We start from the raw sequence: 15,620 nt of genomic DNA on the forward strand, positions 1-15,620 counted from the left end.
TGTGCATAATAAACCTTGTGTGTGGCCTCTGCACTGTTTCTTTTTTCTCCCCACCACCCCCCTTGCCCCTTACCTCACCACTGGCTCTGTCCATAGATGGATGTTCATCTTGAACCAGCCCCCTGATCCTTTTTTTGTTGTTTGTTTCTTCCAATATATAATGACCTTAAGGAAAGACTGTTTGGATTCTCCACCTTGGTGCCTACTATACTGTAGGTTTATACTAAATGAGTTTCCCCTGTGAGAAGGATAAGACCTAAGTCAGAGCTAATGCATCATGACCCAGTACTGAGGGGACTTGACAAAGCTCAAGCTCTTACTGCAAGGGAGCACACCCTTGGAAGGCTTTGCAGAAGAAGCATGCCTGTGCTGAGTCTGAGATGGCAGAAGAGAACCTAAATGTGGGAGACAGGCAGGTACTGGTGCTGCAGAGCTGCCAACTTCACGGGGATGCCTGAATGAGGGCAACTCCTAGGCATCCCGTGTCAGGCCTATGCTCAGACTCCTGTCACTGGAGTTCAGCAGAGGCTGAGGCAGGTGCACAGATCTGGCTGGGCACCTCCGTTGGAGAGAGTAAGCTGGTTTTATCCACCCATGGAGCATTTCTGAAATACCCAAGGACATAAGACGACCCAGTCAAGACACATGTGGCAAATCAGAGGTTGCAGGTTGGGTGGGGGTCAGCCTAGTAAGTTAAAGGATAAAGTGAGCACCTTTCATAATCTCAAAAACAGGTCTTGGGGTGAGGAGATGGCTCCGTGAGTAATGTACTTTCGGTGTAAGCATGGGGACCCAAGTTCAAATCCCCAGAACCCACATAAAGCTGGGCAGGATATTTGTAATTGCAGTACTTCTATGCGATAGAGACAGACAGAGATAGGTAGAGATAGAGATGAGAGATAAAGACAGGGGATTCCCTGAAATCTCATGGTGCAGCTAGCCTGGCATACACATCAGCAAACAACAAAGAGACCCTGTCTGAGAAGGTGGAGGTGAGAACTGAGGCCTGAAGTTCTCCAGCCTCCATGTTCCCCTGCTCACAACAGTGCACACACAGACACACACACAGGTCTTGCTGAGAATTCTTAGTAATGCCCAGCTTTCTGAAAGAGGAAAGGAGAGCTGGGATTCTTGAAGGCAAAAAAGATAGAGCAGGCTCCCATGGATGGAGTTACCTGGGAGATGGTGGGTAGAAGAAACTGCTTGTGAGCATTCTAGACTAACCCAGAAGGAAAACTGGCTGGAGCTGAAGCCAGGGAGAACATGGAGTGGGCATGTGATATGAAGAAAGGAGTATTTTGGGCCAGTCAGAACAGGTTTTTCTCACCCAAAACTAGGGATTATACACTGTTTCCAGATACTCCTTCAGCCTACGGTATGGCCGAGCATACTGAGGACACTGCATGAGGTGGACAGTCTGTTGCTGAATTGTTCCCAGCCTAGAGGAGGGCACAGATACTTCACAACAGAAACCGCCACCCAGCATGGAAAATGCTGAGACCCGAGCAATGATCTGGTGAAGGATGGCTTTTCCAGCCCTGACTGGAGGCCTGGGGAGTCATGGAACAGGTCAACAGAATGGTGCAAGTCCAGTCAAGAAAGGAGCAGTTTCTTTCAGTACTGTTTGGACCAGATCTGAAAAGAAAACAACAAAAATCAGGTAACTAGATAAATTAGAACAGAAATATTTTTAAGTGATTTTTCTAAAGAGAGTAAGGGATAATTCTAAGGAAGGGAGAGGGAAACCTTTCTCTCTTACCATTGTTTTTACACCATGTGTTCGGCAGGGTGTCTGCCTCGTGTGTGTGTGTGTGTGTGTGTGTGTGTGTGTGTGTGTGTGTGTGTGTGTGTGTCAGAGAGAGAGAGAGTCATATTCTTGTGATCAGAGAATATACTTTATGATTTCATCTCTTTTAAATTTATCAGGACCTGTGTTCTAACACATGGTCCATTTTGGAGAGTGTTCCATATGCATGTCAGTGCTGTTGGAGGAAGCCTTCAGAGGCATCCGTTAGGTACAGTTGGTCTAAGTTGTCTAGGTCGTCTACTTACTGTTTGGTTCCTTGAAGACAGGCTCTCCTATAGTCCAGGCTGTCCTTAAACTTTTGACCCTCCTGCCTTTGTCTCCCGGGTACTGGGATACAGGTGTGTGCCACCATAGCTGGCTTTGAGCCTTCTACTTCGATGCTAATCTCCAGTGCATCTGTTCTATCCAGTACTGGAAGTGGAGTACCAGTCGTCAGTTATTAATGTTGACTTGTCTGCTTCTTTCAGATTTACTTCATGCATTTGAGGGGTATGTATTTTTATAAATGTTGCTTTTTTATTTATTAATCCTTTTCTCCTTATTAAATGTCCTTTGTCTTCGGCAATAATTTTGTCTTAAAAGTGTGCTTCAGTGTTAGAATAACACTCTGGTCTTCTTTTGGCCATTGTTTACCTGGTATATCTTTCATACTCTTTTATTTTCAACATAGTGGTATATTTGAAGATAACATACATCTCTTGTAGACAGTATAAAGCTAGATCATGGGTGTTAATCCTGCAAGTCTTTCGCTTTTAATTTTAGTGTTTAGTCTATTTACATGTAATGCATTTACTGATATAACTGATACAGTAAGAGTTACATCTGGTAAGCCGGGCGTTGGTGGCGCACGCCTTTAATCCCAGCACTCAGGAGGCAGAGCCAGGCGGATCTCTGTGAGTTCGAGGCCAGCCTGGGCTACCAAGTGAGTCCCAGGAAAGGCGCAAAGCTACACAGAGAAACCCTGTCTCGAAAAAAAAAAAGAGTTACATCTGGCATTTTCCTATTTGCTTTCTCCATGTCTTGCTTTTTAAATCATTTCATCTGTTTCCAACTTTTCTATGCTACAGATATTTTCTACTGTGCCATTTTTGTTATCTAGTCAAAAAACACAAATCATTTTTTTTAAAAAATTGGCAAGTTGGACATCAGCAAAAAAATTCGAGGGCTGTGCTGAGTGGCACCTCTCTTCACTGGTCCTGGGAGAGCTGGCCCTGCCCCTCACTGGCCATTGCAGCAGAAAAGCTGGCCCCACAGTCAGGAAAGATGGTCCTACCTCTCACAACTGGGTGTGGGAGAGCTGGTGTCCAGGGCATGGGAGTAGAAGAGCTGGCTCCGCTCTTGCCTGATGGGGGCAGTCCTAGACGCTTGGACTGACCTAATTGTCTACCACCCAGACCCACATCCAGGACTTTGAGTTGGCCCACACATCTACCCCATCTATGACTAGCTGGAGTTCGTGAAGGACATCTGAGAGAAGTTTTGATGAGAGTTCAGCATTGATGGTGTACCAGAAACCAGAATCCTTGAACCAGACCAGCAACTCACCACAATGAACATTTGCAAGTAAAGCTCAGTGGACCAAAGGGTGTACTTGTGACACACTGCGGCTCCCAATGACACTAAGACAAATGAAGAGGTGTTGGAGAGGCAGGAAAGACAAAGGATCAAAGTGAGTTTTTGGTTTGTTTTGTTTTTAATTAACTTTTTAAAAAATTTCTTTTGAGGGGGACACTCTAGGAGTAAGGGGCAGATATAGAGGGACTGGGAAATGAGTGGGATTGGGGTGCATGATATGAAATTACCAAAGAAACAATTTAAAAATATATATATGTTTTTAAAAAAAAAAAAAGCTCGACCTTTGGCAGTCATAAAAAAATAAAAAGATAAGCCACAAACTCAAAGAAAATACTTCCCAAACAACTATTTTATCAAGTATGTATATGATGAATATTTTAGCTATAATTCAATAATAAGGATATCAAAGGCTTAATAGAAACAACCATGTAAAAACTTGATAGTGATTTTACCAAAGAACATATATGGGTGGAAAGTAGATACCAAAAAGGATGCACAGTATCTTTAGTACTTGAGGAGATGCAAATTAAAAGCAGTTACCATTCCATACCTCTAGACTGGTGACACTGCAGCCTTCAATGGCAAGTGTAAGGATATAAAGTGACTAAGATGCATGTGTAATTGCTGATGGGTATGCAAGAGTCCTTCCACTTTGGAAAATAGCCTGGCAATTTCCTATAAAATTACAAAGATACTAATCAAATGACTCAGGAGAGCCACTGCTAGGTATTTATAATCAATTAAAACTTATATTCATCTCAAAATCACTAGGAGAGTAAATTTTAAGTGTTCTCACTACAAAAATATGAAGTAATGCATGTTAATTAGCTCAATATAGCCATTTCACTAAGTACATATTTCAGAGCATCATGTTATATATGATAAATACATGTAATTTGTGTTTGTCAATTTAAGTATTTTAAAAATCCACATTCATATGACGCGAACACAAATATTACTAGAAGCTTTATTCTTAATAAAGCCAAAAATAGAAACAGCCCAGTTGTTCATTGATGGTTGAATGAATAAGCAAATCATGACCGAGCCATACAAGGGCGTACAGCACGGCATCCCACAGGCAGAGCTCAGAAGCATTGGACTAGATGAAGGATCAGGCAGGCATAAACTGTGTGCTCCATGAGTCCACTTACATGAAATTTCAGAAGCAGTAAAACTTCAGGGAGACAATAACAGACTGCTGGGAATCAAGTAGGAGGAAGGAATTGAAGGGTGTGGGAAGGAAGCATGGAAACATTCTACATCCTAATTGTTTGAGGTGGTTGGAAGACCTCATGGAACTAGACACTTGAAACTGGTGAATTTTGCTGCATATGAATTATACCTCAGGAAGAAACAGAGATTAAAATTAGCAATAGTAACAAAAATATGAGAAGCTAGAAACAAATCCAATGAAATGTAAAAACCTTGATGAAGACAACTATAAAAAACCATCTTGAAAGAACTGGCCAGGATGTTAATGACTGGTATGCTAGTTTGTTTTAACTATCAACTTGACACAGACAACCCAGAATCACCTGGGAAGAGTCTTAATGGAAAATTATACAGATCGGGTTGCTCTGTGCTCATGTCTGTGGGGGATTGCCTTGACAATGTAGGAAGATGCAGCCCGCTGTGGGTGGCAGCATTCCCTAAGCAGGGAGTCCTGAACAGTATGAAAGGAGAAAACAAGCTGAAGGTAAGCAGGAGGTCAGGATCCATGTTTGTTCTCTCTGCTCTTGACTGTGGATGTGGCGTCCCTGTAGTAATGGACTGTAACCTGGAATTGTCAGGCAAACAAGCCCTTTCTCCTCTTTGCTTTTAGTCAGAGTACTTTATCACCACAACATAAATAAACTGACAACCTGGCAAATAGTCTAGGTGTCCCCACTCTACGTCTACAACCTCGTTTGTAGTTGTGTTGTGGCCCTGTGACAGTGGGTTATGAGTGAGTGACAGATGATGTCAGAGTATGAGCAGTTTCTTAAGCAAAGAAGGGGCTAAGGAACTTCCTAGCATTTGAAATGGATGTATTGACATCAAAACAGATGGAGGGAGAGAGAGAAAGAGGAGGGAAAAGAGGGAGATGGGGGGAGGGAGGGAGGGAAGGAGGGGAGGAGAGCATTCATACCAACCATAGCCAGGAAGAAGATGTTTGTGACACATAGTTAATAAAGCATTTATTTTGTTTTCCTAGATGTGTGTAAAAAAAAAAGTCCTATAAATCAATAAAAAGACAAATGGCAATAGAAATGGAGCAAACACATAAATTCATATTTCTCAGAAGCAGAAGCATAAATGGCAAATTAGTATATGAACAAAGACCCAACCTTACTAGTAATTAGGGATTTGCTCATTAAAACACAATTAATAGCACTAGACTGGGGGAAGTAAGAAGCCTGATGACTCCAGTTACTGGCAAGAATGTGGAGCAAGAATAACTCATACCCTGCAGGTGGGGGTGTAAATTGTTTGAACTACTTAAAACAGGTTGGCATTATCTCATAAAGAGAGGATTAATTTGCCTGTGACTCAGCCATTCCACTACTGGCTATGGAGCCTGGAGATGAGCTTCCACAGGAGCCTCGATTAGCAACTTTTGTAGCGGTGTCTGCAAGGGTGAGAACTAGAACGGCCTTTCCCATCTCCAGACTGGAGTCCTGTGCAGGTAAAGAAGAGGCTAGGGTTCTCTGCATCCACAGCATCCCAGAGTGATAATAGCAAATGTGAAACAGAATAGCATGTCCAGCATGGTATCATTTGTGTAACAAACGTTAACAGCTATAGACACATTCAGTAGAATACAGAGATAAAGGGAGTCTGACCTACCCCATCACGGGCAATAATAAGACACTCCTTGTTGTGACAGGGGCTTATGTTGTCCCGGCTAGCCTCCAACTAGTTATGTAACTGAAGCTAGTCTTGACCTGATCCTCTTGCCTCCACCTCCTGTTACAGGCGTGTACCACCACACCTGGCTTGTGCAGTGCTGGGAACTGAACCCAAGGCTTTATTACATGCTAGGCAAGTACTCTGCCAACCGAGCGGCATCCCCAACCCTATAGATCAATATTGTAGAGAAATTTAAAACTAACAAACTCACACAGATCTCTATCACATACAGAAATTCTGAACAATATTATCAACAAAGTCCTTCACCCCACCAAGCAGCTCCTTCTGAATTCTCCTCAACTGTGGTATGCATCCAAGTATATTATACAGAGACCTTATTTCTGTAGTAGAAGGGGGTAAAAGACTTCAGAGAAGTGGTTTTGCCTGGGGAAGCAGGGCCACAGATGGCCACAGAGAAGATGCCTTCAAAGGTGTTCTTTATATTCTGTTTCTTAAACCAGATGGTTAGTAAATGGCTAGTATTGTTACTATCTTCATATGGAATGTGTCTTCTGCCTACCTGAAATACTCCACCTTCAAGAGAAAGAATTGAAGAAGCAAAGTCACCAGGGGCAAGGGGCAGCAGGGCAGGGATCAGCAGGGGCAGAGGTCAACAGGGGCAAGGGGCAGCAGGGGCAGAGGGCAGGGGATGCAGAGGTCAGCAGGAGCAAGCTCTGAGCTTCACTGAGAGCTCTGAACAGCAGAGGACGGAAGAGCCCTGGTCCATCAGAAGAATATGAAGAAGTCCCAGCCAAGGCTCAGGGAATGGGGAGCCTGGGTTGAAATGAAGTGTGGAAGGCTTTTGCCTGCAGAGGGAGAAAGCCCTGGGCATGGTGAGGTCACCCTAGAAGGGTATGTGGAGTGACAAGATAGGGGACCAAGATCAGAGGCCCCAGCAGCACCAACCTTTGGGAAAAAGAGGATCCATTACAGCTGAGTCTGAGTTGAGACGGGAGAGTGGGGACCCCAAGTCTGAAGAGAGCCTGACCAGTGGGATCTGACATTGAGGCAAACAGCAAGACCAGGCATGGACATCAGCCCTGGATTCTCCTGTGCAGACCTAGAGGACTGGCTCAGAGCCTTTCCTGGGGAGGAGAACTGGAAGCCACATTGCTGGAGAGGAAGGAGTGACCCCCAGGGTAGGAAGTGAGGCCAGAGTTGAGGCCACCCTTAGGCAGTTCGGCCAAGGAGAGCAAGTTAGTGCCTGGAGTGAGACATGGCTTCCAGGGAGGATTCTAAGTCTGTTCAAATTTTCTTTTGAACTAGTCCTGATGCAAATCTATAATCTTAGCTCTTCAAGAGGAAGCTGAGGCAGGAGGATCATCAGTTTAAGGCTTGCCTGGGCTACAGACTGAGTTCAAGGCTATCCTGAGTGACTTAGCAAGACCTGTCTCAAGAAACAAAACACAGGGAATGTAGCTCAGTGGTACAGCACTTGCCTGATGTGTACAAGGCCCTGGGTTTGATCCCTACACACACACACACACACACAACACACACACACACACACACACACACACACACACACTTTGAATTTTCCAGTCTAGTTTAGTGCCACTGAGGCCCAAGACTCTTCTTGGGCCTCCTTACCTTTCTGATAGCCAGAAAAACAGCAGCTGTTCCATGAGGCTGCAGCTGTGGGAGAGGTGGTATCTCCAGATGTGGGGAGGAAGGAGTGTTTTGCTGACTCTTTAGAATTGTTAGTCCATGATAACAAGGAAAACACATCAACTGCTATTTTCACTGTGGGTTTTTACTTCTATGCAGACCATCACTCTATATTATAATCATCTGCACCCAGGGCCAGGGCACCTCCCCTCTTGCCTCTGCTGAGCACCCAGTGTACATGGGCAAGGCCTGAGTCTCCTGGCTGAGTATGCACCTAGCTCCCTCCACTCTGGCTGATGGGCATCTGCTAAGTACCAGCTCTGAGCCTCCCACCCCTTCCCTGTGGCTCACTGTCACTGAGGCTCCTTCTGACTTTAGAGTTGGTGGGAGAATGAAATGAGACAACGGGAAACACACGGGACTTAGCATACAGTAGGAACTTACTAATTGCCCCTGTGACATCCAGGAACAAAATAGGCAGTTAACTAGTGAATTTAGCCCCGCCTATGCCATGCCAGTGGGGTCCCTGGAGGAAGCACTGCCACCTGGCCACAGGGGGCAGTTGTCATGGGGACGCTGGGCCTGCCGAGCTGTCTGCTTAGCAACAGGACTCCCAGGCCTGTCTCCACGGAAACAGCCTAGGCAAGCAGTGATGGGGAACAACTGGCCAGGTTCCCTGTCCTTTCCAGAGGATTCCCCCCTCCTTAGGCAGACAGGATGGTATTCCCCCAGCAGCCGGGAACCCGAAAACTGCTCTTCCAACCCCAGGCACCTGCCGTAACCACCATGGTCCAAGGGCCTGTGGTACTCTCTGCAGCCAGATGTTAGGTAGAAAGGTAGAGTGTGAGGTAGAAGTTGGTGCCATGCCACCTCTAAGCTCTAGGTCTGCCCTTGGGGTGCTGGAGCCCCAGCCCTGTACTCCATTCCCTGCCTATGCTGTCCTCCCCACAACTGGTCACCTCCCGCCCACGGCCGCCCTCCCTCTCCTGAGGGCCAGCAAGTGGCCATGGCCCCTCTTCAGCATCTAGCCGGGTGGAGTTCATGTGTCCATGTACCAGCCTCCTCCTCCTTCACAGAGATTGTGGAACCCCAGCAGAGGCAGGGAGGAGGACTTGCATCAGGGTCCTCACCTTTGCCTTCCCCCTAAACTAGTGACATTGGGAATAAACTCTCTTACCCTCCTCAGGGACCTCCGAAGGTTGCACAGGGGTGCCCACCTGTCTGTAGTCGGGCCTCAGGTTCCCATGCACAGTTCTGCTTACAACTCCATGCTTCTGGTGGGGGGCAGCTCCCGCACGTGTGTCCATAGGTGCTCAAGGGGCAGGGTCCCACCACCCTCCATACCCTCTCTGGAGACTCCAGGTTTCCCTGTGAACCTTGCCACCCCCATTTCTGACCCCAAAATAAGTCAGCATTTGCTGGAATTTTTTTTATTTAAATAAAATATACAAGACGGCGTGTTTAACCGTTTTCTGTTTTTAAAAGTGGAAGATTTGAAAATTGCTTGTAGAGGTTGGGGGGTGGAAGATCCTGCTGACTGGACTTGACCTCTCCATAGTCACCAAGGAGTTGGCCAGTGGGTCAGAGCGTTTATAAAATGCACGTGTCAGTGGAGAAGAGTGGCTAGGCCAGGCCTGATGACAAGGGACTCCTCATTCCTCATACCCCAGGCCCTCCATCTCCTCTCCCATGGCTCTGGGATGGACTATAGGTTTGGGTGGAGTCTTGCTGGCTCCCTGAACTACCTTTCTTGAAGGCAGGATACAGAACTCAGGTCTGAGGACTGCCTGGGTCTGGGGAGGCTTTTCTTGTCCCTGTGTAGACTAGAACTTCTACCAATTTCCTAGGGCCCTGGGCCCTTCATCCCTTCTCTCAGGAATTATTGCATTCCACTCCCCGCAGGCCATCAACAGAGGGATTTCCTGGGGCATCCCAGGGCAGCTCAGGGCCAAACCTGTTCATCACCATTCTGGCCACTGCACTGGGACCACAGGCATGACAGAATCAGCCCTCCTCACTGAGGGGCATCAAAGCCCTACCTGCTTAGACCCATAGAGAGGGGCCTGCTGGAGAAGCTGATGAAGCCTCCGGAGACATCAGGGATGCTTTCATGTCTCTGGAATCTGCTCTGGCTGATTGCTGCCTTCACAGCCAAGCCCACACACCAACTTGGCCTGTGATCCAAGGTCCTCCTCTGGTCCCCGACTGTATATTTACCCCCAGAGCCCAGCTCCACAACTCCACGTCACTGCAGTACCCTCCCCCATGCACTCCCTCCTCCTCCTCCTCCTCCTCCTCCTCCTCCTCCTCCTCCTTTACTCACTCTCTCCCACTCTTCCCACATCTCAAGGCCTGGTTCAAGCCCACCACTGGCCATGCACCTTCCTCTGGCCATGACGGAGGCCCAGCCACCTCCTGAGTCCTGAGATTTTAAGTCTTGGAGCCCTCAGCTAAAGTTCCCTGGGCTCTCGCCATAGTTCACTGGAGCAGTGGGCTGAGTTTTATGAGGAGGGGTGAAGAAACATGATTTATTGAGCACCTACTATGCTGTGTGCCAGGCACTAGGCTGGGCATCTCATGCCTTTTTCTCATCTGGTTCTCACTGGTCATTGGGAGGCAGTTCCATAGTTATTCTTATGAGGGAACAGAAAGGTCAGGTAACTTGCCCAAGGCCACACAGCTAAGAAGTGGCAGAGCTGGGATTTGAACTGAAGCCTGACTGCCAACAAGCTTCCATCTCTTCCTTCTGCGCTTTGCTTAGGGACTAAACATCAGGGCTCTACGAAACACTGTTTTCTGCTGGGAGGAGTACAGACTTTAGCCTTAGGGAAGCGTTGATCTGCAGCTCAGCGCAGCCCAGCTCTGCCACTCCTGGCTACGTGATCCTGGAAAAGCGACCTCAGTCTCCTCACCCGTGAAATGGGAAAAAACAAAGTACCCACCTCACAGTCTGTGGGTACGTGTAACCAGTGCTTGGCACGGAACAGACTCAATAAATAGACGTTCCCCTCACCTCTCATTGTACAGCTGGAGAAACTGAGGGCCACAGAGGTGTCAGGTGTGCTTGAGGCCCTGGGAGGTGAAAGGCTCAGCCTGGGGTCTTCCCCTTCCATAGGACGAGAGGTTGGACTAGAACTGGGTTGCAGCCCAGAGATGGGCAAAGAGGGTCTGCTGCATGGCTCCAGGGGTCCTCTCCCTGAGGACCGGGAGAGAGAACGTCCCACAGAGCCCACAGTGCCCAGCCTGCAGGCCACAGCAGATTGCTGATGTAAGGTGATCTGGGTGTCCTGGCAACGTGGGGTTAAACTAGACTGCACACGCATGTGCGCACGTGGGAGCTGATAATCTACACAGCTCTATAGAGCACTACATAGCTATACATAGACACATCTTACATACATATACATATTCATATACATATCTTGCTACGTTTACAGTAGAAAAAAAAAAATGCAAGGCCCTCAAGGGCCCTGTGTGTCCCAGGGACTCCAACGCAGGAGGCTCCTGGGAACACACCCTAGGGCAGCCCCCAGCAGAGTGGCTCCAAGTTCACAGCCAAGGGACTGACGAGCTCTTCTTCTAAAGAACAATACCATGACAGGACCCTGAACATGGGTCACCCCACCCCTGCCCTGCCCCTCAGAGACCCTGCCTGCCTTCCTTTGGCTGTTGCCTTTGGGCCTTGCTGCTTGCCCCCCTCCCTCCCTCCCTCCCTCCCCCTCCCTCTAGTGCTGAGTATTAAAATAGTCTATAAAAGCAAGTGACCAAAAATCTATAGCTCTAAGAATACCTGGTTATTGTCTGCTGTCTTTTTTGTTTTTCTGGGGGTATTTTTTAAATGGTTATTATTGTTATTGGTATATTTCCTAATCACAGTTAAACCTGAAGGAAGAAAGGAGGGAGGAGAAAAAGAAGACAGAGGGAGGGCCCAGCTCATAGATTAGACGGCAGTTTGGAGGGCACTAGCTCAGACCTAGCCCCAGGTTCCCTCTGGGGTACAGCAGTCAGAGGGGGCCCTCCAGGAGAGGCGGCTCTTGCCCCAAACAAAGAAAGTGGGGGCGGCAAAGAACCTGAGGATGTCTTCCGAGGCAAAGTGACATGTTGGCCTGGGATGGCACCATAGGGCCTCCCAGGAGGCCCAAGGCCCCCGCTGCTCCCGCTGCCACCCCCAGCTCTGGGGAAGAGGGAGAAGGCAGCCACTGACTCCCCTGAGGAGTGAGGGGAGGCCCGGCGGAGAGTCTGTGCCCCATCCTGGGGGAGAGCTGGCTGGGAGGCTGAGATGAGCTTCAGGTCCTGTGTGAGGCGGCCGGGGGTGAGGGGTGGCGTGCCCCTGCGCTGGGGAACCTGGGGAGGCGGAGGGCTGGATGCGGGTGGCAAGAGCAGGGAACCATGGGAGCCAGAGGCCCGGGGTGGGGCACTTGGAAAAGTTCTGGGGGGGCCCGGGCTGTGGCCCGGAGGACTTAGGCCCCCTCGGGGGGTAAAGGCTACAGGAGAAGCACCCCCAGAGGCCCCTGCCATGAAGGATGGCCGTTCAGGCCGTGGGGGTGTCTCTGGTGTACTTGGTGGACCAGCTGCCAGACCTGGGGACAACTCTCCAGGAGGCTGGCCCAGCTGCCCAGGGCTGGACGATGGTGACCTAGAGGAGGGCGGGGGCGGCAAGAAGTGCTCCAAGAGTCCCAGGCCGCCTCGGGCCCCAGGCTGTGGGGGTGGCAGCTGGGCAGCCTGTGGGGAACGAGTGCCTGGCTGCAGTGGGGTGAGCAGCGGGGAGTCAGAGGATGACAAGGAGCCGCCTAGTGCCTTGTGAAAGTGGCCGAACCCAGCTGTGGTGGCAGCAGCTGCGGAGGTGGATGGTGTGGGAGCTGATGGGGAACCGCAGGCCCCTGGAGGTGGGGAAGAGCTGGAGGAGGGCAAGAGAGGGCTCAATCCAGGAGGTGCAGAGAATCCAGCCAGCTGTTGGATGTGGAAGGAAGATGATGATGGCGTGTCCACCTGTGACGGGCTGCTGGCTGGCGAAGCAGAGCCCAGCGCCGAAGGGATCAGGGACTGCAGCCTCCTTGGGTGCCTTGGTGTCTGTCCAGCCCCAAGGTTGCCCAATCCAGGTCCCGGAGGGGGCCGGAAGATGGCGGCAGGCAGGCGAGGGTGGTGTGTGAGGGCTATGGCCACCGACGTAGTGGCAGCAGCAGCCTGCAGCGGTGCCTGGATCAGCGGGGTCCATATGACAGGCGTGGGGGTTGGGGTGGCTGAGGCAGCAGCCTGGACTCGGTGCGCGCAGTGAGCCATCTCTCGGTCATGCCGCACGATCTGCTGGATGATCTCGTTCTCCTGGTAGTTGAAAACACCTGAATTGAGGTCGTGCTGCACCTTGTGGAGGAGGATGGAGTTCTTCTTGCCTGAGCCACAGAACAAGAGCAGACACTCAGGCCACGCCCGGAGTTGGGGGGTGGGGAGTGGGATGCGGAGTAGGCGCGTACTTGCCTCCCTGCCCTCCCGCCTGCACATCCTGCCCCTCACCTATGCGGTCCAGGCGGTCCAGCGCAACAGTCTCAAAGGCCCTCCGCATCATGGGATATTCCTCCAGCACCTCATTAAAGTTGTCCACGCTCAGTGAGTAGAGGCGGCAGTAAGTATCCGCCCTCACGCTGGCTGTGCGCCGACCCCGGGTCAGCAAGCAGATCTCTGTGGGCACAGCAGGACTCAGGGTCAGTTAGGCACAGAATGTCCATGCCACCCAGAGCTGCACGATCCTGACCTTGGTCCGCACTATTTGGTACAGTGAACTTACAAGAGTCTGCTAGGTTGTAGCCATCCTAGGTACCAGCCCAGCCCCCACAAAATAGCTACCAAGCTGTTTCTATCTCTGGGGCCAACCCTCCTCCAATGGACAGAATGCCTGTGCCCACCCCATATTCCTGTACTAAAATCCCCACCTCCAGATGATCTGGTACTCAGAAGTGGGGCTCTGGGAGGTGATTTGTGCCTTTATAGAAGAGGCTAGAGAGGGGCAGAGCAGATGGTCCAGCAGTGTGGCGCTTTGGGCCAAGTCTGATGATGCAAATTGGATATCCAGGACCCACATGGTGGAAGAAGAGACCTGACTGCCCAAGTTGTCCCCTAACCTCTACATGGGTGCCATGGTTTGTGAGTGTGGGTGGGTATGGGTGGTGTATGCAGGCTCATGCATGCACACAAATATAACAGAAGAGGGCAGGAAAACAATACACATGCTCTTTCTACCATCTGAGACACAGCGAGAAGTGTAGTCTACCACTAAGAGAGCCCTCAATGAAACCCACCAGGCTAGCACCCTGGCCTGTGACTCCCAGCCTCCAGAGCTGAGAAACCAAGCTCTGTGGTTTATAAGCCACCAGACCTGTGTACTTTATTATAGCAGTCCTCACAGACAGATGCCCTATACTGGACTTACAGATACCCACTTCCTGGCTGTGGCCGGGCCCTCCATGCTCCTGATCTCAGGGCATCCCTCCAACTTAGCTCCTAGTCACTCATGTTCTCTTGGGGCTCCCTGGCTGTCTCACCTCCAAAATAGGAGCCATCAGCCAGCTTGGTCTCCTTGTTGCCTTTAGTGAGCACACTGACAACGCCATGCTGGATGAAGTACATCTTCTTGCCGATGGTGCCCTCACGGATGATGTAATCCCCAGGCTGGAAGACCTCAAAACGCAACTTGGTCAGCATGGACGTCACGAAGTTGGGGTCTGCATTGGCAAACAGTGGCATGGAGGCCACCAGCTTCCGGCAGTTAAAGTTGATGATCTCCTGCTCCACAGATGGCACGGGGTTGGGACACAAAGGAACAGGTGAGGGAACTGTGTGCCAGCAAGGCCTGGCACCCCCTCCCTGCCCAGGCTGTGCGGCTCACCTCTCGCAGTGGCTCACTCAGTTCACCCAGGATGCTTTCCTCATCAAACATCTTGCCCTGGTAGCGGTGTTCATAGTAGTCATGGATGCGCTGCCGGGTGTCAGGTGGGAGCTTGTGGAAAGACATATACTGTTCCACCTGTTTATACTGAGATGGGGGAGAGAGACAGGTGTCACCTCCTGGCACCCCAGGCTGGTGACTAGAGGCATACTCCAACCCTGAGGCTTTCTTAGCCGACTTTGGCTCGATGTCATGTAATCACACTGTGCCCAAAATAATGGCCCTGACTCCCAGCTCTGTGGGGTGATGGAGGTAGGGGAGAGTGTTGGAAACTATAAAGATAAGTGGGAACAGGGACTGTCCACAGACCAGGTACAGAACTAATGACCAGGAAGAGTGGTCAAATCTCCTCTAAACATCTGGTACTTCTACATCACTCTGGAGTCACCAACTCTGCCAGGGGTGGGCAATAGGCCAGTGACAGGAAGTGCTGAGGTGGGGCAGAGGACAGGAAGTAGAACTGAGGACACCTGACTCTTTGCAAGATATGTCTATAGATACGGCCTCAGCTGAGACCTTGAGTCTTTTTTTAAAAGGGCAGCTCCAGTCCAGAGGAGACACAAGCCTGGTCGGGCAGCAGCCTCTTGACCAGTCATTGTGATGGAGGCAGCCTGAACATTGGAGCTGAGTTTTAGAGAATTGCATCTCAACACACACGTGGAAGGACACCACGCAGGAGTGAGAAGGCTGTTGAAACAGTCCAGGGAAAAGCTGGGGGCAGGGAACCAGAGAGCTAGGACATTTGAGACGCTTCCTAGGTTTTAAACAGGAAGACTCAAAGAGCTAGGAACCCAGAATAAA

At 49.9% G+C, this 15,620-nt stretch overlaps 1 protein-coding gene across 1 annotated transcript in view; it reads right to left on the minus strand.

Annotated features, from left to right (window-relative positions):
* Nucleotides 1-10,202: 10,202 nt before the first annotated feature.
* Nucleotides 10,203-15,620, minus strand: part of Hcn4 (hyperpolarization activated cyclic nucleotide gated potassium channel 4) — a 41,172-nt gene continuing 35,754 nt past the window's right edge. The window contains exons 5-8 of the mRNA XM_028892517.2: nt 14,760-14,906; nt 14,416-14,656; nt 13,391-13,555; nt 10,203-13,269 (exon numbers count right to left, since the gene is read on the minus strand). Coding sequence (XP_028748350.1) covers nt 11,813-13,269; nt 13,391-13,555; nt 14,416-14,656; nt 14,760-14,906 — 2,010 coding nt within the window. The 3' untranslated portion in view covers nt 10,203-11,812. The remainder of the gene's footprint in view (nt 13,270-13,390; nt 13,556-14,415; nt 14,657-14,759; nt 14,907-15,620) is intronic.

This window comes from Peromyscus leucopus, chromosome 7, assembly GCF_004664715.2.
Source record: "Peromyscus leucopus breed LL Stock chromosome 7, UCI_PerLeu_2.1, whole genome shotgun sequence".
NCBI classification, from domain to species: Eukaryota; Metazoa; Chordata; class Mammalia; order Rodentia; family Cricetidae; genus Peromyscus; species Peromyscus leucopus.